The 26,214-nt window shown below is 46.2% G+C and overlaps 1 protein-coding gene across 1 annotated transcript in view; it reads right to left on the bottom strand.

The window, feature by feature from the left end:
• SLC44A5 (solute carrier family 44 member 5) overlaps positions 1-26,214 on the bottom strand; it is a 183,622-nt gene that overhangs the window by 112,584 nt on the left and 44,824 nt on the right. The window contains exon 4 of the mRNA XM_069102247.1: positions 13,896-13,969. Coding sequence (XP_068958348.1) covers positions 13,896-13,969 — 74 coding nt within the window. The remainder of the gene's footprint in view (positions 1-13,895; positions 13,970-26,214) is intronic.

The raw sequence follows: 26,214 nt of genomic DNA on the forward strand, positions 1-26,214 counted from the left end.
TGAGTCACTTCACTCTGTCTCAGTTTCCTCATATGTTAAGTGAGCTGGAGAAGGAAATGGTTAATCACTGCAGTATCTTTGCCAAGAAAATTCCATGAAGTCACAAGAGTCGGACACAACTGAAAATGAATCATCATCACCAACAGCAAAATATTAATAATAAGAGAGTTAATCAACAAACTACTTTAAGAGTTCTGAGGGAAACGTCATCAATGACGTCCATGCAAGGGAATAAGGGAGCACTCAGTGAAAGAGGTGGCATTTGGGCTGGACTTTCAACATGGGTCAGATTTTGATAATTAAATAGGAAAAGGAATCAGGAGGAAAGTCATGAGGCAAGCTGTAGAGACAGATGAGTATAAATGGTCTTCATGCAATGGACGAATAATCCTGCTGGACTGGCAAAGAAAGTCCAAGAAGGCGGGAGGACGTGCGGAGGCTGGAGGAGTAGTCTGGACGAAGAAGACTCGTTAGGCACTCTGCATGTATGGATCTGGAGAGATGCTAAAATCTAGCAGCAATAATATTATTACAATAATGGTGACCATTATTATAATAATAACAATAAAGAATATTTATACAGTGCTTTAGGGTTTGTAAGGTACTTTTGAAACATTATCCCATTTGATCCTCACAATAACTCTGGGGAGTAGGCATCTCCATTTTAGACAGGAAGAAGCTGAAATGAGTAGCATTTATAGCATTCACTTGCCTTGAGTTGACTCTTGAAGGAAATTGGACTTCAAAGAGATGAAGGTGAGGAGGGAAGGCTCACCAGGCATGGGAGATGGTCAGTACAAAGAACAAAGATGGAAAAGAAGGGTTGTATGTGGGGAAAAACAAGAGGGAGAGTTTGGCTGTACAGTAGAAAGTACAAAGAGGCATAATGGGCAGTAAGGCAGAAAAGTAGATTGGAACCATTTGGAAGGTCTTTAAAATAAAGGAGTGTGGGGAGCCAACAGTGACCAGTGCAGAGACCCAGAAGACAACTGGGCTCAGTGCAGAGGCCCTGATGAGGCCTGATCAATGTGGCGGCAAGTTGACCCACCAATCACAAGGGCCATTGCCAGGACTATCACTGCAGGGCTGGGACTGGATGGAGCTGGCTACAGAACCCACAAAGTGACAGAGAGAAGCTAACCTCCCACTGAAGACAGTCCAGCAGGCCGGCAGGAAGGGGCCAGCACAGCACTCTGGTAGCCGAGCCTAGCCCCATGTGAGCCAGAGGCTGTGGCCTCAGGGTGGCCACGAACAGCCGCCAGCTGGAGGGACTTGAAATCACCAGCAGTTGTTGCAGTTTGCAGAATTATCAACCCATAGAAGCTAAGGACAAAGTGAAAGGTCAGTGCAGTGTGGACTTTGGGACCAGGGAATTCGGGAGTACAGTCAGCCCTTGACCCCAGGATGAGAGGGGGCTGAGGTGCTGCAGCCATGCAGCCGCTGCCACGTGGCTGCTTCAGAGCTCCTGGTCTGCAGATTGCAGAGGGACCAAGTGATCAGTCTGAGAAGTAATCACTCTTGCTTTAACCTGCTTGGGTCTGGATTGCTGTCTAGGCTGGAGGTCCTGGGGTGCATGACCAGTTTGCCAGAGCATGGGGAGGCTTCAGAGAAGGCACCCAACTAATAGCTCCAGCAACTGAGAAAACCCCAGCGATTGGGACAAAGCTCCCCTCTCTGGTAGCAGAGTTCTACTGTGGCAAAAGGCTCAGAAGTGAAGCAATTGAGCAGCAACATGAGCAAACAAGGGAAGCAATGCAAGTACAGTAACCCAACTTTGGATTCCTTTTTGGGGGACAAAAAGGATCAAAGCATGGAACAGGAAGAAGACAGCAAAGTCAGAACTCTTGTACCAGAAGCATCCAAGAAAAGAATAAGCTGCTTACAAGCCATAGAGGAGCTTAAGAAGGATTTTGAAAACAAAATAAAAGAAGTGGAGGAAAAATTGGGAAGAGAAATGAGATAATGCAAGAAAATTGTAAAATGAGAGTCAACAACCTGACTGAAGAAAATAACACCTTAAAAAATAGACTAACTCAAATGGTAAAAGAGGCTCAAAAAGCCAATAAGGAGAAGAATGCCTTAAAAAGCTGAATTTGCCAGATGGAAAAAGAATCTCAAAAGCTCACTGAAGAGAATCATTCCTTCAGAATTAGATTGGAGCAAATGGAAGCTAGTGACTTTATGAGAAATAAAGATACTATTAAACAAATCCAAACAAATGAAAAAATAGAAGGCAATGTGAAATATCTCATTGGAAAAACCACTGACCTGGAAAATAGATCCAGGAGAAAGAATTTAAAAATTATTTGACTACCTGAAAGCCATGATCAAAAAAAAAGAACCTAGAAATCATCCTCCAAGAAATTCTCAAGGAAAATTGCCTGATGTTTTAGACCAGAGGGCAAAATAGAGGTTGAAAGAGTCCACTGATAACCTCTTGAAAAAGATCCCAAAAATAAAACTCCTAGGAATACTATAGTCAGGATCCAGAGTTCCCAGAACAAGGAGAAAATATTACAAGCACCCAGGAAGAAACAATTTGAATACTATGGAAACACAGTCAGGATAACACAGAATCTGGCCACTTCTACACTGAGGGATCGAAGGGCTTGGAATATGATATTTCAGAGGTCAAAGGAGCTAGAATTAAAACCAAGAATCACCTACCCAGCAAAACTGAATATCATGTTTCAGAGGAAAATATGGTCATTCAATGGAATAGAGGACTTTCAACCATTCTTGAGAAAAAAAAAACAGAGTTGAATAGAAAATTTGACATTCAATTACAAGAAGCAAGAGAAGCATGAAAAGGTAAACAGGGAAAAGAAATCATAAGGAACTTATCAAAGTTGAACTACTTACATTCATACATGGAAAAAAAATAATTGTAACATGAAATTTTTCTCAGTATGAGGATAGAGGAAGGGAATAGAAATATATATATATATATATGTATATATAGGAGGGTATATGGGCATATGAATGCATATGTGAGAATGTGTAAATATGTGTACAGGTATACATAGACAGAGGGTACAGGACCAGTTGAATAGGAAGGGATGATACTTAAAAGGTGAAATTAAGAGGTGAGAGAGGAATATAATGAGAGGAGATGGGGAGAGACAGAATGGGGTAAATTATCTCTTATAGAAGAGGCAAGGGAAAACTGTTACAATGGAGGGAAAGAACAGGAAGGCAAAAGGGAATGAGTCAACCCTATTTTAAGTGAATTTGGTTTAGGGAGGGAATCACATACACACTAAATAGGGTATCTTACCCTACAGAGAGTAGGGCGGAAGGGGATAAAATGGGTATGATGGAAGGGAGGGCAGGCTGGGGTGGATGGAAGTTGGAAGCACCCACTTTTGAAAAGGGACAGGATCAACATAGAAAATAAAACAAGTCAGGGGGTGGTATGGGATGGAGGGAAATAGAGTCAGTCTTTCACAATATATCCACTATGGAAATGTTTTGCATGGCTACACATGTACAGCCTATGTTGAATTGCTTGTCTTCCCAGTAAGGATGGGTGACAAGGGAGATAGGGAAGGAATCTGGAATTCAAAGATTTAAAATCAAATGTTTAATATATATATATATATATATATATATAATTATTTTATATGTAACTGGGAAATAAGATATTCAGGCATTGGGGTATAGAGATCCACCATGTCCTACTGGAAATTTGGAGGGGGAATGGGGGAAGAAATAGGAGAGAGAAGATTGGGGGAGGGAATATTCAGTGGGATTACTGTTTTGGGGTGGTGGGTAGGGGAAAATTGGGGGAAAATTTGTAAAATCTTATGGAAATGAATGATGTAAACTAAAAAATAAAAATAAAACAATGAAGGAGTGTGGGTTTTTTTTCCCTAGAGGTACTAGGGAGACACTGTAGTTTATTTAGTAGGGGAGGAACATGGTTAGACATGAGTTTTGAGTAACTCACTTTGGCATATGATAGGAAGGAGGGATTGGAGGGGGTAGAGATGAAACAGAAAGACCAATTAGGAGATTATTTCAGGTGATAGTTAATGAGGGCCCAAATGAGGGGGGGGTAATGTGGGAGTTGAGAGAAAGGAGTGGGGAAAGAGGCTATGGGAGAGATGTGGTGGAGGTAGAAATGACCAAATCTGACAAATAAATGGTGATGGATGGGGGTGAGAATGAGGGATCCAAGAGGACCGAGATGATGAGAACTTAAATGATTGGAGGATGTTGGGAACTTCAAGAGAAATAGAGAGATTCAATAGGAAAAAATGGTCTTTGGGAAGAAACCAAGAAGGGAGGAATAATTCCAAGGGTGCTGATAATGTTTAACAATTATCTTTCTGGGGAAAAGTAAAAACCTATGCAGGATGCTCTTTTAAGTAGAATATGCCTAATTGACATTTTCTCCATCTCTTTATCGACTCTCAGCTACTTGAAGGTGCTGGAAGATTAGAGAATCATAGGCATGAGGCTGTCAGGGACCTTAGGGGGCATCCAGGTCAACCCCTGACTTTATAAGTGAGGAAACTGAGGTCCAAAGAGTGAATAACCAGCCCAGGGTGGAGCAGAGGAGCCAAGTTTCCAAGCCAGGTCTTCTGACTCTGGAGCCAGCGTTCTTTCAACTGCTTCACCCTCCCTGCCTAGGGAATTGATGTGTGGAGTGCGGAGCCAGTCACCTGAAGAAGTAGCAGTTTGATAGCCTAACAGCTTACTTACATTTTCATAGCAGGCCCTGGCTATAACTACTTCCTATGACCTTGACTTCTTTTATAGAAAGGTAGGAGGATGAGCATTGCTATCATCACCTTATTGACAAGGAAAGCTTCTAATCTAACCCAGATGTTTGGCTCCCCCCATCTTGGTTCCCACTCTGGGACCACTGGGCAGAATTTCCACTCTCTGTTCTTCTTATGAAGTTTCATTTCACTCCTGGCTCCTTCTGCCAACTTTTATAGTCAAGCCAACAAACATTTATTAAGCACCTCTGATGGGCCAGGTGCTGTGCTTGCAAGGTCATGATTTGGGCACATCTATGCCATGGTCATTCACATTAATATGGATGCACCTACTTTCTCACAGTGATTCCAGAGTAATAGAGCCCTTCCCAGTTCCAAAGAAATGTAACAGATCCGACAAAAGGAATGCATGTTCATTGTACATGCAATCCTGACCAGAAGCAATTTTCACTCCCAGTAAATAATGGCCATTTCTCCATGTGGGTACTCATGGGTTTCTGTATTCACCAGCATTATGAGAATCCGTCCCCAACAAGTACCCAAAGCTGTCTTTATAAAATTCAATCCAATGAGCATTTATTAAATGCCTCCTGTATTCCAGGTCTTCTTTTCAGGATGGGCTGGGTTGTGAAGAATACAAAGATAATATGAAAAAGTCTCTGCCCTCAAGAATCTTCAATTCAAAGAGAAATCATTCTCATGGAGGGGAGGAGACAAGATCCTTACAAGAGATCTGAGGGACCAGAGTTGGAAAGGGCTTTGCAGGCCACTCTATCCAGCTTTATTTTACATGTAGATTGGAAGCCACAGAGAGATCACGTGACTTGAGATCACACAGGTAGATATTGAACTCAAACCTCCATACTCCAAACATCCAGTTCAGATGGCTGTCCAGATGATTTCTGAAGTCCCCCCAAATGAGGACCCCAAGACTTCCTTAGTGAACTTCTTCTAAGCAAAGGCAACAGCCAGTGATGCCTTTCTCATATCAAAATGCAGTCTTTCTTCCTGCTTTTGAAACCCACTTCTTGCTATCTAAGCTCAGAAGATTACAGCCCGCTCTGTTTGCCCTTCATCACTCTGGAAGTCACCACTTAGACAATCTCTCTTTTCTCCAGAAGAAATCAAAATCATTTTACCTCATCATTTTTCTTTGTTTGAAACTCCTGACTATTATTTTCCAAGCCTCCAAAAAATATTATTCGTCTTCATTGGACTCTCTCCAGTTTCTACCCATCTATCTTCCTGTGTGCAGTTCCAAACTAGACCCAATACTTTATCTCTTGCCACCACAGATCTCCAACACAGACTCCCACTGACTCACCCCACGTGTTAAACACTCATTCCTTCTCTTTCACTTATTGGATTTCTCTTGTCTCTCCTACTTAAGATTAGACTTGTCACATTCAAATTATTCTTAATGTTCAGAATGACAGAACATAGATTTAGACCTGGAGAAACCACGCTCATCAAAACCCCTCATTTTATAGATTAAGAAACAAATACCCAGAGACACAAAGGGATTTGCCCTGGGTGATGTAGGCAGCATGTGGCAGAGGGACAAGAAGACTTACCCAGGATCTCTGACCCCAAGCAGCTCTGAGAAGGGGACCACGGGCTTCACCATCCTGCCAAAGGGCAGGCTGAAGAATGTAGTTAGAAAGTTTACTGAAGATGGGGTTGCTGAGTATCTTTGTTTACCCTCAATTTTAGTTTTTAAAAAACCTCATTTATTTGATATCCATTTATCAAAGCTGTTTGTGTTTGTAAGTTAACTGCCAAAATATCATACCATTCTTTAATAAAAAGAAATATCTGATTATCTGAGCATGATTATTAAGAGTTTATTTCTCTCAGTTCACTGCACAATGAATTAACAAAACTCTGGTGACTCTCCTTGCAGGGCTGCCCTCTCTCCTCTGCACTCCAGAGTGAACTTGTCTAAATCCTTATCTGAAAACTTAGAATCTGCAGCTGAATCAGCTTCTGGCTGTCATGCATTTTCTTATTGTGGAGAAAATAAATAAACATGTCTTGTTTCTTTCTGCTGGGCCAGCATGAGGCAAACCTGGGCAGCAGGCTCTGTCATGAGATCCTGACTGACAAAGGAGGGAAGAGAAGGGAAGAGGGTAGAAGTAGCTAGAAGCCTGGTGTATATGCTGACGTTGTCTGCTGGTTATACTTGTGCTTTAGATGAAATCTGTAATAGCCCTCCCACGGCAAGCAGAGAAAAGACAGGGATAAGCAGAGAAAAGACAGGGATAGCCCTCCCACGGCAAGCAGAGAAAAGACAGGGATAGCCCTCCCAAGGTGGGAAGGGCCACAATAGAAAAGAAGCCCCCACCAAAAGGATTCCAGAGGAGTAGCAAAGTAATGTGAGAACAGCATTAGCAGTTCTAATGCCTAGGATATGGAAACCGCAAAGGGAGCATTGTCAGATATCAGGAAAGATATGCTTGACTGGGACTAGCAAAGGACATAGGTCAGCAGTCTAGTCAAAACAAGGAATAACACATGAACGAGCCACATGCTTTGCTGATGTCCATGCCCTCAAAAGGGCCCTAGATGAAATCTGCATCATACTGGCATATACCCTTTGAAGAGGGACAAGAAGGGAGGTAGGTCTAGGTTGGGATCCACCCCTTCGAGGGCGTGGATCTATAAAACCTGTTAAAAACAATTTTGTCTTTTTTTTAAAATAATGTGTGAGCTCCCTATTCCCCCCTCTCACTCCCCTCTGATGCACAGGCCTAATCCCTGTCCATCTACTTCCAGGCCATCCACACACCATGCTGCCTGCACTCAGGCCATAATTCCCATCTCCCCCACTTCTGGAACCTTGGACTGGCCATCCGGAGCCCGCCTCGCCCAGAACGAGGCCTCCCTACTTACTATTTCTTGGCCATCTTCAAACCTGTCTTCCATCTCTTTCCGGCTCCCCTTTGCTTTTCTCTTCCCCTATTAGGACGTAAGCACCTAGAGGGCAGGGACTGAGTTCCGTGCCTTTGTTCACTGAGCACTCTCCCAGCTGCTCAGCACAGTGCCTGCTACAGAGTAAGAGCCCAGTGAATCCCCTGTCTGCCTACCCATATATCTTAGAGACAAGCAGAGAACATTTCTGTGTTTTCCATGTATCACCTCATCTGATCCTCACAACGATTCTGTGGGATGGGTACTACCGGTATCATTCCCATTTTACAGATGCAGTAAATCAGCCCCAGGGAGCTTGTCACTCTCCCAGTCTGAGTACTAGGAACTATCAAAAGAGGGACTGGAAGCCAGTGCTCGGGGAGCCACGTTGGACTTCCCATTCACAGAGACATGCTGTTTCTCTAGTGAACTCTTAACCTTCTTTATGATTTGCTGTTCTGCTGTAAAGAAGGCAGTTTGGCAGAAAAAGGGCAGAGCCTGTGGGGGCAGAGGAATGGGATTCAAATCCCTCCCTTGATATTCCTACCTGTATGACCTTGGGCCATAAGTAACCTCCCTGTGCCTCAAGCTTCCCGCCTTTCAAACAAGATACAAAGGAAGGAACACTGGGCTTAGCAGTCAGAGGACCCAGGGTTCAAGCCTAGGCCCTGCATAAGCTCCTTCTCTTCTCTGGGTCTCAGTTTCCCCATCTGTAAAATAAGGAGGTTAGACTGAATGACCTCGAAAGTCTCTTTCCATTTCTCAATCTTATGAAATCCTCACATGAATTATTCTCTGTCCTACTTAGTCTCTTTTATTCTCCAGAAGACAAATCTTTCCTGAAAGAACAAAGGACGATTTCACTTCTCTTCTGGGACGGGAGAGTAGACTCTGTCTATTGTGCCTTCCATGACACTAGGGTCCAGCTAAGGGATAATAAGCAGGCATCTCCTAAATGAAACTGGCTCACAGCCCCTCCTCTGCCCCTTTCAGTCTGCCCAGAGCAGAAGCTCATTCTACAGGTGGTCCCTGAAATAAAAGAATGGCTGTAGCCTAATTATCAGAAGCATTTCAAAGGAGAGCCAAAGGACCCAGGCCTGGCCATACCCAGACTCTCCTTCCCCAGAGGGCTTCCACAAAGACAGCCCAGACTGGGGAAGGAGCATCATGGGAAAGCTGGGTCTCTCTGTGTCACCACTTTCTATGGCTACCTTTGAGATTTGTACAATCAATTCCAATCACAGCCTCCCCAAGCATTAGCAAAGTGCCCACTGTGTGGCAGACATAGAGTGATGTCAAGGACCAGGTGTTTTACTAGCAGAGTATGGGTGGAGAGCAAACAGTATCCAGAGAAGTAAATAAAAATACAAAAAGATAACACCAAGAAATGTCCACTTCTGTCCCCTGTCCCATAACATGAGCTGGGCACAGAGCAGCCACTGAGAAGACTAGGTCCCGCCCCTTGACCCTAGCTTCTGATGCCTGGTGCTCGTGCCATGCACCCCCATGATCCCTCCCATGACCCCGGACTTTCCAGCTCTAACCCTGGAATCAGTGATCAAACCATTAGCACCAGGCAGAAAGGGCAAGGCCATATTAGCCCTAAAACCAGGAGCTAATGAGAGTGTCCTCTCAGGGGGCTCCCTTTGAGTTTCAGTAATATCCCACGTTCTTCAAGGAGCCTTCCCAGTCCTCCTGAATCTTGGCACCTTCCTCTGAGACCACCTGCAATTTACCAGGCCCTTCCTTGCAGGTACACACCTATCTGCCTGCTGTCCCCAACCCCATCAGGTCCTGAGCTCTGTCTGAGGCTGTTTTTTGTCTCTCTTTGTGTCCCAAAGGCTTAGCACAGTACCTGGAACACAGAAAGTGCTTAATAGATGCTCCCTGGTGCCCTAACACACAGATCAGACACTGCTTTCTGTCTCCCGCTGCTGGCGCCCTTCCTCCCAAACATTCCCTGTGTTTAACTGCTCTGTATATGTTGGCATCCTTTCAGTCTGTATTTATACTGTATTTTTAAATAGTCTGCCTTTCCCAGACAGGGCAAGTAGGGATTGTGTTATACTTTTATCTTCGAACAGGGCCTGTCACATAGTAGGTGCTCCCAATTCTATAAGGCTGTGTGTACTTCTGGAGAGAAAAGTGGGCAGAAAAATGGTCCATGAGTGAGCCCTCCTTGGGTGGCATGTGATAAAATGACATGAAGACAAGAGAGTGGAATCGTGGATTAAGATCTGGGACCTCAGAGATCTCCTCTGGTTTTGTAGAGTGAATGAATGAGTGAAAGCATGACTGAAGGAGGGAAAAGGCACCAAATAAGCGCTTTCTGTAAGAAGCAAGTCCAGGGAGCCACCAGGAGGAAGGCGCCCTGCTCGCCAGGAGCCCATGGCGCAGGGACAGAGGAGGTGGACATCTGCCAGTAGCATGGGAAGGCAGCTGAGCTCCGGGGAGTTTATCTCCCGGTGGCAGGGGGTGGTACGGCAAGGATTCACATCCAGATCTTCTGACTCCAACATCAGAAGGCTTCCGTTTTTCAAGGACTGGGGATTCCATCACTCCTGACCCCTCTCGAACTCAGTAGGAGACGTCTGAGACATCCCGCGGCCTCCAAACCCATCGCCCTGGGCTAAGCAGTCACAGAGCCTCTCTGGATTTGGACAGAGCTGTTCTTAGATCAGCCTCGGCCCATCCTAGGACTGGAAACAGACAGTGCCGATGGTGATGGTTTGAGTTCCTGCAAATATGAACGGCCACTCAGATGTACATGAGGATTCCTGCCTCACAGACTGGCTTAGAAAACCACCTATCAACATTATCTATGTGCTACTGCGTTTGATTTACTTTGTTGATAATTTCCCAATTATAGTTTCATTAGTTTTAGGGTCTGAGCTGCACTTGAGAGGGAGTGATACCACCTTTGAGCAGCTAGATGGGACAAAGGAGAGAGCACAGGCCTGGAGTCAGGAAGACCTGAGTTCAAATCCAACCTGCGAGACCCTGGGCAGGTCATTTAACCCTATTTCCTTCAGTTTCCTCATCTGTAAAATGAGCTGGAGAAGAAAATGGCAAACTGCTCCAGTGTCCGCCAAGAAAACCCCAAACAGGGTCCAGGAGAGCCCAACAATTCTGAAACAAGGAAAAAACGACAATCCATGCAGCTTTCGCCGTGGTGACCCCTTGGGGCTTGAGCAGTCATCCTACAGCTCTGCCCAATCTTAGACCCAAAACAACAGGAAGGAGAGACAGTTCCGGGCCTGCCACTGTGGCCAAGCATCCTGTCAGAGGGCGCAGGGAGTCACCTCCGCTCACCGGATAACAAAGTCAGACCCCCTCACCGGGATAACAATGATCAGGGCAGAGAAGATGCTCACGGAGGTCTGTCCTGGCGGCAGTCCAGAGGAAACCCTTGTGGAGAACCCGCCATTCCACCAAAGTCAGGCGCCCAAGGGAGGTAATGGCGGAGGCGCCCGAAGCTGGCCCTCTCTCTACCCATTCTCAAGCACTTGCCAGGTCTGTCCTCAGAGTCCTCCAGGGTCCATTCAGAAAGCCTCCGTGGAGGAGAAGTTGGGATGTGACTCACTGCTCATAGCAACACTTACAAATTAGCTTCGAATCTGGCTGGGAGAGGAAGGCATTCCCCAAACACGCGCTGTCGGGAATGTTGGCTTTGGGATTGTTCTTTTGTATCCCTTAAAGGTATGTTTTTACGGTTTTAATGAGTGTGAAACAGACTTGCCAAATTGTGCGTATGGCTTTTTAACACAAGCAATTTACGAATGCAGTGAAGCAGATAATAGGACACATGATTCTGAATTTGGAAGTCAGCTGAACGGCTCTGCTGGGGACCAGCCCCGCCCCAGGTTCTCGTCTCCCAGGTGGCCTCCTCCACCCATTCAGGGACTGGGTTCTGGACATCAGAAAACCTGCCCCCCGTGCCTTTGTCTGAATCACGTCCTGCAGCAGGTGACGATGCAAAGCATGTCCTGCACCAGCCTCTGTAGCTGAGGAGTCCTCCTGGACTTTCGGCCTCCCTGGTCACCCAGCCTCCTGAGCTCGGGTTCCACCATTAGAAGGCAGGGGGTGTCTTTGCTTTTGCACCCCTGCGGCTAGCACAGACCTTGGCATATAGGAAGTGCTTAATAAATGAATTTTCATTCTTTCCTCCCTTGTTGGGCTTAGTGTGGACCCCTGGAAAGAATGGTGGTGCGGTGGAAAGAATGCTGAATTTGGAGTCACAGGATGTGAGTGCGAATCCCCACCTCCCCACCTGCTGTTTGTCCTTCACTTTTTTTTTTATATATTTTTAAGCAATCGGGGTTAAGTAACTTGCTCAAGGTTACATGGCCAGTTATTTCTGGGTGCTGAGTGTCTGAGCCCAGGATTCGATCTCCAGGTCGTTCCAACACTGGAGCCGGTACTCTTACTCACTGAGCCACCTGGCCGCCCCTAAGCAATTGGGGTTAAGTAACTTGCTCAAGGTTACTCGGCCAGGTGTTTCTGGGTGGGTGCTAAGTGTCTGAGCCCGGGATTCGATCTCTAGGTCTTCTCAACACTGGAGCTGGTGCTCTTACTTGCTGTGCTACCTGGCCGCCCCTGTCCTTCACTTTCAAAGAGAACCAAGGACATCACAAGAAGGACCCAACAGGCAGAGTAGAATAGTCGTCCTGCTGGGAGGGCTGCAGGGATGGAGAGCAGGACTTAGTGCCAGGAAGACCATGGTTCAAATCCCCCGCCAGAAACTGCCTGCCATGTGGCCTTGGGCGAGTCACTGAATCCACCCATGAAATGGGGTTAATGATAGTAGCCATCTCCTGGGATTGTCATGAGGATCCAGTGAGATAATGTGAGGGAAGCCCTTTGTTGGGAGAGTTGCCAACAACTCATAGGACGCAAGCTCATGAGGGCAGTGAATGTTCACACTCCATGATGGTATCTGTTGCTACGTGATGAAGCAAATGAGAGCTGGCTTTTAGAGTCAGAAAGACCTGGGTTCAAGTTCTGGCCACATGACCCTGGGCCATGTAGGGCAAATCTCAACGCTCTCGGCAAGTCTCTAAGGCAGGGCTGGGGAGCCCTCGGCCTCGAGGACACATGTGGCCCTCTAAGTCCTCAAGCACATCCCTTTGACCAAACCCAATAAAACAACCCATCAGAACAAATCCCTAAAAGGATTCTGTCAAGGGGTTCCCCGCCCCTGTTCTAAGGTTATAAATTACAAAGAATGTGTAGACCTGCATTGGTAGAAGATGGGTTGTTCAGTCATGGTCAAGTCTCCATGACCCCATATGGGCTTCTCTTGGCCAACGTACTGGAGCATTTGGCTGTTTCCTTCTCCAGCTCATTTTACAGACAGAGAAACTGAGGCAAACAGGGTCAAGTGACTTGGCCAGGGTCACACAGATGGGACATGATGGAGAATGGATTTGAATTCAGGTCTTCCTGACTCCAGGCCCTGCAGTGTCTCCACTGTTCCACTTCACTGCCCTATGTAGGTCTCTACAGACATGTCTATACACATATGTATATACATGTAGCAGCAAGCACCCCGGAGTCCCCAGGGTGGCCACCACAGGTTCTTAGATATGCTTTGATAAAGGAAAGCAACTCAAAATGGGTTAACAAGATTATTTTAATCAGTCAAATATGTATCGTTCACCTAGTTCAGGGGGAAAAGGTCAGCACCCTGAACTGCAGAGTATACAGACAGAATTATCAAGACAGAGAAACAGATCAAGTAGACAGATTTCCAAACTGGCCAACCATTACATCCATACCAAATCAACATCTGGGTTTTTCAAAGCCAGGGGACTCTGGACAACGGCTTCCCAGAGTTTCATCTGATCAAATCACAGAACACTTCTCAAAGTGAGCCCCAAAACAAAGCTACCCATCAGGGCTTATATAGCCTTCTCCTGGCTCAGAGAATGTAACAACCTTATTGACTCACTGGCCAATCAAGAAGTATCTACTGAAAAACAAGCCTCCCACCCCAGGCTCCAGGTGCACTTTAGCCTAGGGGCAGGGAAGATCTTTAAAATTTACATTCCCATTACATATGTGGATATATGTGTGGGTAGATATCTACATACATGTCTGCATGTATGCACAGCATAGATGTGTAAGCAGACATGTATGTAGATATCCATGCACACACATGTGTATGGCTGGATATAGATACAGATTCACCCTCTCCATCTATTTGTATGGCAAATGGGAAGGAAGCCACTAGTCTCCTTGCCTCCTGTCTTGACTTACCCAGGAGTCCTAAGACAATGTAGCACAGGATGGCCCCGACGAAAATAAAGCAGCACAGGACATCTGTACAGCTCCTAGGAACAAATGCAGGGCAGAAGGTGAGAGGAGCAAGGCCTGGGAAGCAGCAGAACGCTCAGCACCCACCTCCCCCCACAAAGCCTATGGCCGGCCTGTGCCCCAGGCCTAGGATGCTGGGCCCCTCACCTCCACCTCCCCCCATCCCGGCTCCCTTCCAGACTCTGCTCAAGCTGCCATCAGCAGAGGCCTCTTCTTGTAGCCTGAGCCCATTTGATTGTAAGCTGCCCGAGGGCAGGCACTGCCATTGGCCTCTTAGCACAGTACTTGGCCCAAAAGGCTCAGGGTTCCATGGGGCAGTACAAATAAGGGCAGAAAAGCCCCAGAGAGAAACCAGCCCCTACAGAACAACAACTGGTGCTGTCAGAGCTGGTAATACCACAGGGAACCCCCAAGTCTTAGTGTAGGTGGGAGCTTTAATGACTGAAAACCGCACCAAGACTTCTGGGACACCTCGCATGAGCTGGCATTTGGAGAGCTCTTCACAAACATTATCTCATCTAAGCCTCATAACAACCCCATGAGGGAGTGCTGTTATAATCCTCATTATATCGAAACTGAGGCACAGGCTCACAAAGGTTCTAAGCATCTGAATCCGGATTTGAACTCGGGTTTTCTTGACTCCAGATCTGGTGGCCCATCCACATTTCTTCAGTAAAATAATCCTACATCAATGGGACCCAGACAACTGTTGGGGCTTGGGGGAGTTCCCAACAGCACCATGAAAACAGCGAATGTTCAGTCTTTCTGCTGGTATCTGCGGCTATAAGATGAAGTGAACAGAGAGTTGGTTTTTAGAGTTAGAAAGACTTGGGTTCAAGTTCTGTGTCTGACATCCATAGGGATCCCACGACCCTGAGTCAGTTACTGAGCATCTCGCTGCTCTTGGCAAGTCTCTAAGGTTATAAATTGCAGAGAGGTGTAGACCTGCATGGGTAGAAGGAGTCCTGCTGGACAGTTCCCTGCACCAATGAAGCAGAGGTTGAGACCCTAATGATCGCCAGTGTCAGGCTCACAGTAGGCGTTTAGTCATAAACGTTTGCTGAATTGAGTTGAACTCACAATGGAAAGTTCCAATTGGGTAATCCATGTGTGCGTACACACACACACACACACACACACACACGCATGTGTGCACAGGGTGTCCCAGAAGTCTCGGTGCAGTATTACGTGAAGATTTGGGGGATACCCTGTGTTGGTCCCCTTTCATCTGCATGGTGTTTTCAAGGTCATTTATCTCTCTTGAGGCTCACAATCATCCTAGGAAGTAGGTTCTATGACTCTCCCTGTTTTACAGATGAGGAAATCAAGGCTCAGAGAGGGCAAGTACCTGATTTGCCCAGGAGCACACTGCCTCTCATAATTTTAAGTAACTGCAGCAACTCAACATCATTCATGGGCTCAGAGGAGCTGAGATTTAGGGCTCCTCGTGATCTAGTCGGATCGTCCCATCTCACAGATGACCAAGGCCTAGATAAGTGAACTGACTCACCCAAGGTCACACAAGTGGTCAGCAACATCACTCATGCTCAGAGGAACTTCTCTGGAATCCCAATTTACATTGTCATTCCTGGTTATTTCTGATAAAATTTCATATTTACAGAGAACCTGGGAAGGAGGAAAGATATTTGACGAAGCATTTTCTCCACAACCACTCTGAGGGGTAGGAAAGACATGTATTATAAGCTCCATTTTACAGATGACAAAACTGAGGTCAAAAAAGGTTAAGTTTGCCCAAAGTCATGCAGGTCATGACTGGAGGCCCAAATTCAAACTTAAAGCTTTGTGTTTCTGAGGGCAGGGCTCTTTCCCTTGCAAGAGGCATTCTCTCTGTTTATTCCAAATATTGCCCCTTCCCAGACTCTCAGCTCCTTGAGGACAGGCAGGACTTTTTCTTCCAATCATTCTCTCTCCTGTTGCAATGCTCTTTATACACAGCAGGTGCTCAATACATGTTTGTGTAACAAATGAATGAATAGTGAATTAAAATAGTGTAAAACCAGAAAAAATATGGCAGTGCAGTGGAAAGGGGGAAGGACCTAGGTTCAAATCCCCCATGATTCTTACTTCCTGGGGTGGCCTTGCAAAAGACAGTCTGCTTCCTTGGGCATCAGGCTTCATAGCAATGGAATGAAGGGGTCGGATGAAATAGATGCTGGGACCCTTTTAAACTCCACAAAGAGAATCTTAGGACGTAACTTCAGACTTATTTGAAATTGTACTTTCAAGTTCTTCTCTTCCCTTAGTTTCCTCTAGTAACCTTTCTTTCTGGTACTCAAAGACTTGAAAAGATGCAGCGACAAGGACCTTGCCTTAGGTTAAGGACCACCCTGGCGCTCTGCCTGTTACAATACAAACAAATGAGCTTGTTACCAAGGTAGCAAGAATAATGAATTAAAACGGGAAGTTGAGACACACTTTTATACTGATTATTTGGCTGATGCTTCAGCAAATTCTACTCAACTGTTTTTTTTTCTTTCTTTTTAAAAACATTGTATAAAGCATCGGTTTCCATGTTGAAAAGGGAAGGGGATATACTTGAAATTAAAGTGATAGGAAAATATATTAATAAAACTAAAAATTAAAAAGCAAAGTATGGGAGCCAGTTGATGGGCAGAAAGTGGGCACATTGAATAGACTCGAGGTTAGTAAGACTTGTGTTTGAATCCTGCCTCAGACACTCTCAAGCTGTGAGTCACTTAAGTACTCTTTCCTTTAATTTCCTCATGTGTCAAATTGGAATACAAATATCACCTACCTCCCAGAGTTATTGTAAGGATAAGATCAAACAACATGTAGAAAGCGTCACAGCAATGCCAGTGATGGTGGTGATGGTGGTGCTGGTGGTGCTATCGCTGTTCGTATGCTGCTTCCCTCTTCTGGTTACACCCTGTGTAACGGTATCTTTAGCTCTCCTCCCCCTCCTCCCAGCCCCTTGTACCACACGAGGTGCCCAAAGGACGACTTACAGTTCTGATAGTCCTACTAAGTGAGAGGCCACTAAGTTCCTCTGAAAATGTCATTGGAAACATCTGAAAACAAAGACCCCTCAGGGGATCAGGAATGAGGACCCGGATGATTGCACCTTGAAAAGAGAAGTCTACTTTTTTGTGCCTGGCAAAGCAGGGTCGAGGGATATCAAGGCTCCCAGAGGTTCAGGGAAGGGCTGAGGGCCATGACCCAAGCCCCAGAGACTCAGCCTAGACTGTATGTGACGGCATAAGATGGAAGATACTGGCACAGGACCACCTCAAAGGGAGTGCCCACATCAGAGAAGGTACTGTGCTCTAGGAGCAAAGCAGAACTGCAGCTCGAAAGAAACATGAGAGGCCCAAATGGAGAGCCATCTCCACTCCAAATGTTCATATGGACTATTTGTGCCCACTCTGTGGTAGAACTTTCTGAGCTCACTTTGGCCTGATCAGCCACAGTTGGACACACTGGACCTTGATCCCAACATAGAGTTTAGCACATTGGCCTGCCTCTCTCTGTCTCTCTCTCTCTGTCTCTCTGTCTCTGTCTCTGTCTCTGTCTCTGTCTCTGTCTCTGTCTCTGTCTCTCTCTCTCTCTGTCTCTGTCTCTGTCTGTCTCTCTCTCTCTCTCTGTGTCTCTCTCTGTGTGTCTCTCTCTTTCTCTCTCTGTCTCTCTGTCTCTCTCTCTCTCTCCCCCCTCTCTCCCCCTCTTCTCTCTCTACCTCCATCCTTCCATTCTCTTTCTCTCTCTTCCCTTTCTTTTTTCTTTTTCCTTTTTCTTCCTCCATTACAAAAATCAATTAGTGTGTACTAATTAGTCCAACATCAAACATAAAAAATCAATAGTGGGATAGTTACTGGTGTGAAAGTAACAAGGATTGCTTCTATCTGAATTATATTGAACACAAAGATGAAAAATATACAAAAACATGATCAGGGAAAGGAAATAATATCTCCTTTACCATCTTGGCTCAGCACACATCGAGAGACCAAGCTGACTTGGGTGCAGGGAGAACAGCAGCTGTTTCACACACATACACACAGACACACATACATACACACACACATACATACATACACACACTGTATTCAAGACAAAGTTCTCATCCTGTCAGTGAAGTTGTTATATTGATGTAGCATCTAATAAGAAATGAAATGCTCTCAGATAAAGACTTAGCAAGAGAAAAGTGAGTTCTCTAATTGTAAATTGCTAAGTTGTCAAACCCCTTTGTGTAATCAGAGTGATCAGGAAGACAAAGAAAGAGAGGCGATCTGAAGCACAATGCCATCCTGTCAGCCCTTCCCATCAGGTATATTTATAACATCAAATTGTGTGCAATGGGATTAATGAATAAGCTGGTGAGAGAGAGGGAGGCACTCACTAGTTTTCAAAGGAGACATCCACTGGAGAGTGACAGTTGTCAAAAATTAAACCACCCTCTTCTGAACTAGAACTTATGACAAAGCACCAGTTCAATTACCAAGAAATTGGGGTGGGGGGAGGTAGGGGGAGATGTGCTAGGATTTTTATTTCTCTCTGTGCCGGACAAACTCTGAGCCACAGGAGATAACCATTAGACAACACTATCGTTTTTTCGGGCTACAAGATGTCCTCTCTGTATAATTCACCCTTTTTATTCTTGGGTGGTTTTGGTCAGAGGACTGAGTTATGGCACCAGGAAGGGCTGTGTCAAGTCTCTTGCTGTTCAGATACAAAGCTTGGATAAAAGAGTAGACCACATCCTGCGGTAACAAGGGCTATTTTTTTAATGGTCAAAGAGTTGTGATGAACACCCTGAAAAGGGGACTGAAGGCTCCAAGAGTCCTGGAAAGTTGGATGAATTTCCTCAAGGAAAGAAGAGAATTTTCCTATTTCTCCTTGGGGAGATCCTGCTTTGGTTTGCTGGCTTAGGAAGGGTTATAGATCTAGAACATCACTCAGCACAGTGCCTGGCACATAGTAGGCACTTTAAAACATCTGCTGACTAACTAGGATGGGAAGAGGTCATGCACCTCTCTCCCCACCAGAATGGGTCGGTCCATCCCTCCTCCTCACTTTGCAGAAGGGAAACTGAGCCTTGGGGAGATTAAGTGACTAGTCCAAGGCTACACAGGTAGTATCAGAGGCAACATTTGAATCCAGACCCTTCCCACCCCCCAGTCACTGTGATGTCTGCTGCCCCTTCCCACCTTTCTATTCAAACTTCCTGGAATTTGCCAAGAAAGAGCCACTTTAAGACCCTCTGTTTGCCAGGTCCTTCCTTTCTCTTACTCCTAAAAATCTGTTGATTTTACTTCCCTTGCACAGATTAAACATAAAAGGCAAAGACAACATGGAGAAATCTAAGTTAGAAAGTCAGCCTGAGGTTGAGCCCTTCCAACTCAGCCGCGCCCCAGGAGGGCAAGGTTTGGTAGCTCCAGGACGGTCGCTATGCCTCCTGCCATCCTCCCTTAGTCCTGGGAGTGCAATGAACTGTGGGTATATGCAGAGTTTTAAAGAATGAAGTGAATTTGAATGAAGATGGTTCTATCACTTCTTTGAGAATTTCATGACATGCCTTTGTCCTAAAGGAGACGTGTCACTTGATGGAAAACCACATACCACCCTTGTTCAGACCAGGCTTGGTTTGGTGTGGACTGTGTCATGTTCTGTGGCTACTGGGCCCAGGGACAGGGATTCACTATACCAAGAAATAGTCAAGTTGGGAACCGGGTCACAGAAATTATCTAGGCATTGACTGGATCGTAGATACAAAACTATAAGAATAAAGAGGGACCATTGAGTCCTAGCCCTTAATATCATGGCTGAGGAAATAGTACCAAAAGAGGTTAAGTGCCTTTCCTGAGGTCACACATGGCAAGATGGGAAAGGAAGGAAAGAAGGGGGAGGAGAGGAGAAAGGGAAAAGGGAAAGAGGAGGAGGGGAGGAAGGAAGAAAGAAGGAAGGAAGGAAGGGAGGGAGGAAGGATAAGACTCATGCTAAGCTGTTCTATTGGCAGCCTAAAATATTAAGAATACTCTGTGGGAGTCAGGAGACCTGGGGTCCAGTGTGCACTGGGAAGCATACCGAACTTAAAAGGAAAGGATGTGAATAAATGTCCAGGTGTGTTGGGAGCTCTGGGACCTCGGGCTTTTCCTCCTCATCTGTAGAGCCGGGCCTCTCATCCTGTCAGCCCATGACCTGTCTCAGCTTCTAAGCAGAGTGGTGATCTTAGAGGAATCACTTCACTTTCTGGGCCTTGGGCTCCCCATCTGTTAAACAGGAGTGTTGCATTGGATGCTCTCCATATCTTCTGGGTCTACAAGTCTGTGCTTCAAATGCATCACAGACAGGCAGGACATATTTAAATTTTCCCATTTTTCTTGATTTTTTTCTAATCCAGCAAATGAATTTTCTAGAGACACAATTGCACATCAGGCTGACCATTCCCCTCGAAAAGCTGCAGTTCCCATCAGGATGAATCACCAGTAACAGCACAGACTTCTGCTCTGAAACAACAAGGGAGCTCCTTCACTCGGGGCCCACCCCAGGCCTCTGTGCTGGGGGCCACAGCCCATGGCTGTCCTTCTGATGCCTTTTCAGGTGGCAGCTTTCCAGTCTAAGTCAGCCGTGGACGAATGCCCTGACTTCTTGCTTCATGGAGGTGAAGGTCCCCTTAGAAATCGTACCACTCACTTCTAAGATTCTTCATCCTGACTATTAAGGCCAGCTGGGAAGCCTCCAGTACCCTCGCTCTGGCAGAACTTCAGTTTGCTACAAATGAGCACGTTTAGGGATCATCAGTCACCAACGATTCCACTTGGCCACCCAGCTCCCTTTACAGAGCTCTTGGCCAGATCCTTCGGGTGGCAGCATTCACAGCCTGGACCCCAGAACCATCGCTGCTCTGATTTCATGGGCAGCTGGGGGAAGTCACGAAGCACCTGTTACCTCTGGAGTTGACTGTCAGAATCTGCTCAGTGGGAAAAGGATGCTTCCTTCCTTGAATGGAGGATTCCTCAAAGAAATCTTTAAAGATCCATTCTGGAATCCTTGGTTTGAGCACACAAGTCACCTCAGCTGGGTTCCATGGGTGATCCGGCTCACACCACTGCTGTCCCTGGTGGGGTGAGACTAGAATGTAAGCTCCCTAAGGGCAGCACTCAGCACAGTCCCTGGCACATGGCTGACTGTCTGACTGAGGCAAAGTTCTTTAAGATACTTTGAAATATCAGCCAGCAAATCTGGTGCAGTCTTCAGCTGCATCACAAGAAGAAAATGCCCAGGAAGAAGAGGAAATGCCTCCTGCTTTCTCTGGGCACAGTCCACTTGAGTATTATAGTCATTTCTTGGCATCACGGTTTATAAAAGAGAGATAAACTGGAGAGTGTCCCAAAGAGGGCAAGTGGGACGGTCAAAGAGACTTGAGATAGTGCTGTCTAAGGCACCAAGGCCACTGGGCCAGTCAGAAAGCTCAGGGGCTCCAGGAGCCACTGAAGGCCCATCCTCTGGAATATGGATCAGATTGATTGGGCAGAGGCTACAACGTGGCTGTTTCAGACAATGTCAGAAACCTTCCTCCTGGTTAGAACACCCCAAAGTTGGCTCCTCAGGAACTCGGGCTTCCCCAGTATGAAAGACAATGCTGACCCAGACACCCACAATCAGCACAAGGCTATGCAGGGCAAAGGTAGGAAGTTAAATGGTTTCCTGGCATCCTGGAAACCAAGCTCACTGGGAAGACCACGTTTAAAGTGCTTAACAGATATCTACACATGCCAGGCTCAAAGTAAACTCCAAGAGCTGGGAAATGGTCTGTAACTCATTTGGAAAGTATTCTTACAAAAACCCCGTATCATCTTAATGAAGCAAAGGGCTTCTCACCCTAATGGAGCAATGGAAAAATTAATTTGTTGTTCAATTGCGTCTGACTCTGTGTGACCCTGTGGGCCATACTGTCCACAGGTCTTCTTGGCAAAGATGCTAGAGCGGTTTGCCATTTCCTCCTCCAGCTCAGTTTACAGGCGAGGAATATGAGGCAAACAGGATTAAGTGACTTGCCCAGGGTCACACAGCTAGTAAGTGCCTGAGGTTGGATTTGAACTCATGTCTTCCTGATTCCAGGACCAGGGCTCTGTGCACTATGGCACCCCCTAGCTGCCTCCTATGTAAGATTTATACTTTTCATCAAAACTGAGAAAGAGGATTATCTTTGGACAGAATAATAATCAATAAACTGGTTTAATAAATTTAAAAATGCAATAAACAGGCTTAAAACTTGGAGAAATGCTTCTGGAGAGAAGGAGCTGAAGTCCATTGAACTGCAGTAAAAGCTGACAATCGGTGCCTGAGTGGCAGAAGGTGTTTCCCTCCAGATGAAGTCTATGATGTGACTGGGAGCCGGGGGAGGACTCAGTAACCCTCCACAGGTGTTCTGGAGCCAACGTCCACACCAAGTGAGCCCTCGATCTGAATTAATAACTAAGTGCTGTCAGGCAGTGACTGAGGTGTCCAGATTCACCCAGAAAATTGAAGGGGCACCAGAAAGTGCACACACTTCTGTCCAGAAGGAGCCTTTGAAGATGAGGCAAGAGAATGGAAGAAAACACACAATACATCACAGCCATCTCCAATGATTTAGTACCGACAGAATACCTAGGAAAGCGTGGCCTCATGGCCAGAAATAGACATCAGAAACCACCTGTGTTTCATGAATTAAGAGATGACCCCTATACCCACTTCATCCACAGCCTTGAGATGCCCTCGAGAACTCAACACACACACACCATATGGGGCATCGGCCATTCTCACAGCATGAAAATCATGGCCCACAATTAAGCAGACAAAGCACTGGCTGACATTGTAATGGCTGTCCCCATGCCAATTAATGCTGACCTCTAAGCTACACGGAGTGAAATGCTCTCAAAACGTAGAGACCTAGAGAAGGAAGCAGAACCACGGGAGGGGGGCTGCTCCTTCTGCTACCAGAACTGTCCCAAGGATGCTTCCAGTGAAGCTGACAGAATATGCAGTATTGTATCTGACTTTGCCTTAACAAAGCTCTGGAAGGTTTCCAAAGCTCTTTACTCAACATGTATGATCCCATTTGGTCTTCACAACAATCCTGGGAAACAGGCTGCATATTACCCCTTCTTTAAAGCTGAGGAAACTGGGGCACAAAGCAATTAAGTGACTTGCCCATGGTCACAGAGCCAATAAATACCTGAAGCTAGATTTGAACTCAGATCTTCCTGACTACAAGTCTGGCTCTCTACCCACTGGGCAACCTAGCAGCATCTCTACGTAACATTCCACAGGATATAAAATGGAAGAGATGAGAACAAGACCAAAGCAATGCCCTACATTTACAGGATGATTCAAGGTTTGCAGAGTGCTTTACATGCCATTTGGTCCCCATAACCACCACAAGAGGTAGATGCCATTACTGTCCCCATTTTACAAATGAGGAAACTGAGTCCCAAAGAGCCGCCCTCCCCCTACTCTCTGGTGTATTGAGCTTTCTCTCCTGATTATATTGGGATTTCATCACATCAGAAAGTCCTAGATCACAGAGGCATAGACTTGCAGCTGTAACAGGTCTTGCAGGTCATTCAGTCTGGCTTCTTCACTTGGCAGGTAAGAAAAAGGGGCCCAGAGAGGTTGAATTGCTTACCTAAAGTCACAGAGCCAAAGTGGAGGCAGAATTTGAACGCAGGTCTCCCCAACTACTGGCCCAGGCAGGGTTCTATTAACCACAACAGAGCTTCATCCAGGCAGAAGAGGGCCTAGGCCATGCTCTCCTGATAAGACCAACAGATTCCTTGGATGTCTCTGCTGCTTTCCAAAGTCAATGATTTTTGTTACCTGTCCTTTGGATGTACCTCTTATTTGTCTCACCCAATCACATTTGCCCAGCCCTCATGTCCCACTTCAAACCTGGCCGCCCCCTTTAAGCATCTGGACTCTCCCTGGTTAGAAATGTGCCTTCCGTCCTTGCCTTACTTACTAACAAAGTAAAAAAGAGCTGAGGGGCAGGAGCTCTGAGCAGCTGTCCTTCACTAACCCATTTGGAAACCTTCAGGCAGGAGACCTGAGGAGGGAGAAAACCCCGAAGTGGGGGGCAGTGCGAGGCCCGGGGTTGGCTTGGCCTGGCCAGCTAGACATGCCTTTGGAAGGAGGGAGTAATTATGAGCCAAGAAAGACTTCTTCCAAGCAGAGAACTGTTTTGTTGCTTGGTCATCCAGTGTGCCTGACCCTTTGTGACCCCCTGGACCATAGCGGGCCAGGCCATCTCGCCGAGTCTGTCCAACCTCATGTTCCTTGTTCCCACAACACTCTCCATCCATCTCATCCTCTGCTGACCCTTTTCCTTCTGCCTTCAATCTTTCCCAGCACCAGGATCTTTTCTAATGAGTCCCATCTTCTCATTATGTGGCCAGTGTTTAAGCTCAGCTTCAGTATTTGACCTTCCAGTGAAGAGTGAATTAATTTCTTTAAGTATTGACTGATTTGATCTCCTTGCTCTCTGAGCTGTTCTTAAAGTCTTCTCCAGCCCCAGAATTAGGAAGCATCGATTCTTCGGCCTCAGTCCCTCATAGTCCAACTCTCACAGCCTTCACTGGTGCTAGAGAAACCTCAGCTTTGACTCTGCAGACTTGTGGGCCAGACGGCATCTCTGCTTTCATTCTGCTGGCCTGGTTGGCCACAGGTCCTGCTGAGGTGCAGGTGGCTCTGTCTGTTGTTCCTGGGTGGCTTCCCCATTTGCTTTCTGGGGTTGTGTTCCCTTTGTGGCTTATGTTCTGGGGAAGTCAGACTGTGCTGCAAGCTACCTGAGGCCATGTATCAGCAATGCCATATTCACAATGCCTATGGAAATTACAGATATGCTGATATAATTAACCATCACAAAATACATCATGCTTGCCATATGGGGGAATAAGCTAGAAAATTTATTAAGATACCAAAAGACTGAGTCCCAAAACCAGAAAGTGAAAGCCATCAGAGTAGTTATGAAATTGGCACAGGTAGATAAAGTAGAAAGCACCCACATTCTCAAGCCTTTAAAACAGAACAGGCTACCTCAGGCAAAGGTCCTCCTCTCCCCACTCACAGCAACCACCCAGCATCTGGGAAGCGCGCTCCCAGCAGTTCCAGCCCCTGGCAGTCCTCAGCAGGAGTCCTTAGCAGAAATTCTGGCTGACTCAAAAAGGGCTTCGCACTGCTGCCGCCGCTGCCTCTGCTGCTGCCACCATTGCTGCCACTGCTAGCCACCGCAGGAACTCTAGCTTGGCTTCCACTTCCTCTTGCTCTGCCCCTTCCTGCTACATCAGCAAGTCCAATGGGGCATGGAAGATCTTTAAATCCCATAACCCTTACAGGCCATAGGTCATAGGCATAGCAACACCTGGAAAGGTTTGAAAGGTGGGGAGCGTGTGTCACCAGGTCAGCAAGAGCTTTGCCCTGGATACACCTTTGGTCTCTTGGGCACGTGGGGCTGGGCAGAGGTGGAGACGCCACTAGTCGGATGTCTAGCTATTGTGTGTGTGTGTGTGTGTGTTGCACATTATATGTTATTATAGTGCAGCTCTTACGACCTAGTAGAAGGCTGGCCACTGCTGGATCATCATGACTTCCACAAGGCTGGGACAGCATCTCAGTTGTCCTCGGTTTCCCCAGCACTCAGCATGTGGCAGGAGATTAAGAAATACCAGATGGTGTGGATGAATAAGATGAAAGTTTACTCTCTCCCACTCCTGAGTCCTGCAAATACAACTTCCAGAATCAAAAGGCCGGTAAGGACATCACCGCTATGAGCTGAAGCCATGCATGATACTTTCGGTTTTCCCTTCATGCCACTGACATTTTTAATGTTTAAAATTAGATGGCGTGCTATTAGACATGCGCCACAGGAAAGAATAATTGATTATCTTCGATCGTATTCTTATTTGACTGTCTTTAGTAAAAAAAAACATACAACCAACCACTTATAAACAGATAAATGTCACCAAAGATGGGGAAGATTGTCCTGGACTATTGGTCTTCTTGTTGAGAAACCGTACAAGCAAGATGACAAGAGACGGGAATGGTGAATGTTGGAGGGTTCGCGAAAGGAGGGCACACCTGTGCATTGTTGGTGGAGCTATGCCCCGATACGACCATTCTGGGGAGCAATATGGAGCTATGCGAAGAATCAACAAAAATGTCCATTTGCGCGACTCAGAGAGTCCACTCCATCCATTCACAGCAGAACACTCACTGATTTGTTTCCCTTTTTCTAATTAAAGGGGCCAGC

The sequence above is a fragment of the Petaurus breviceps genome, unplaced genomic scaffold, assembly GCF_028583685.1.
Source record: "Petaurus breviceps papuanus isolate PSGF00001 unplaced genomic scaffold, PetGlider_PUasm1.0 545, whole genome shotgun sequence".
Classification (NCBI taxonomy): domain Eukaryota; kingdom Metazoa; phylum Chordata; class Mammalia; order Diprotodontia; family Petauridae; genus Petaurus; species Petaurus breviceps.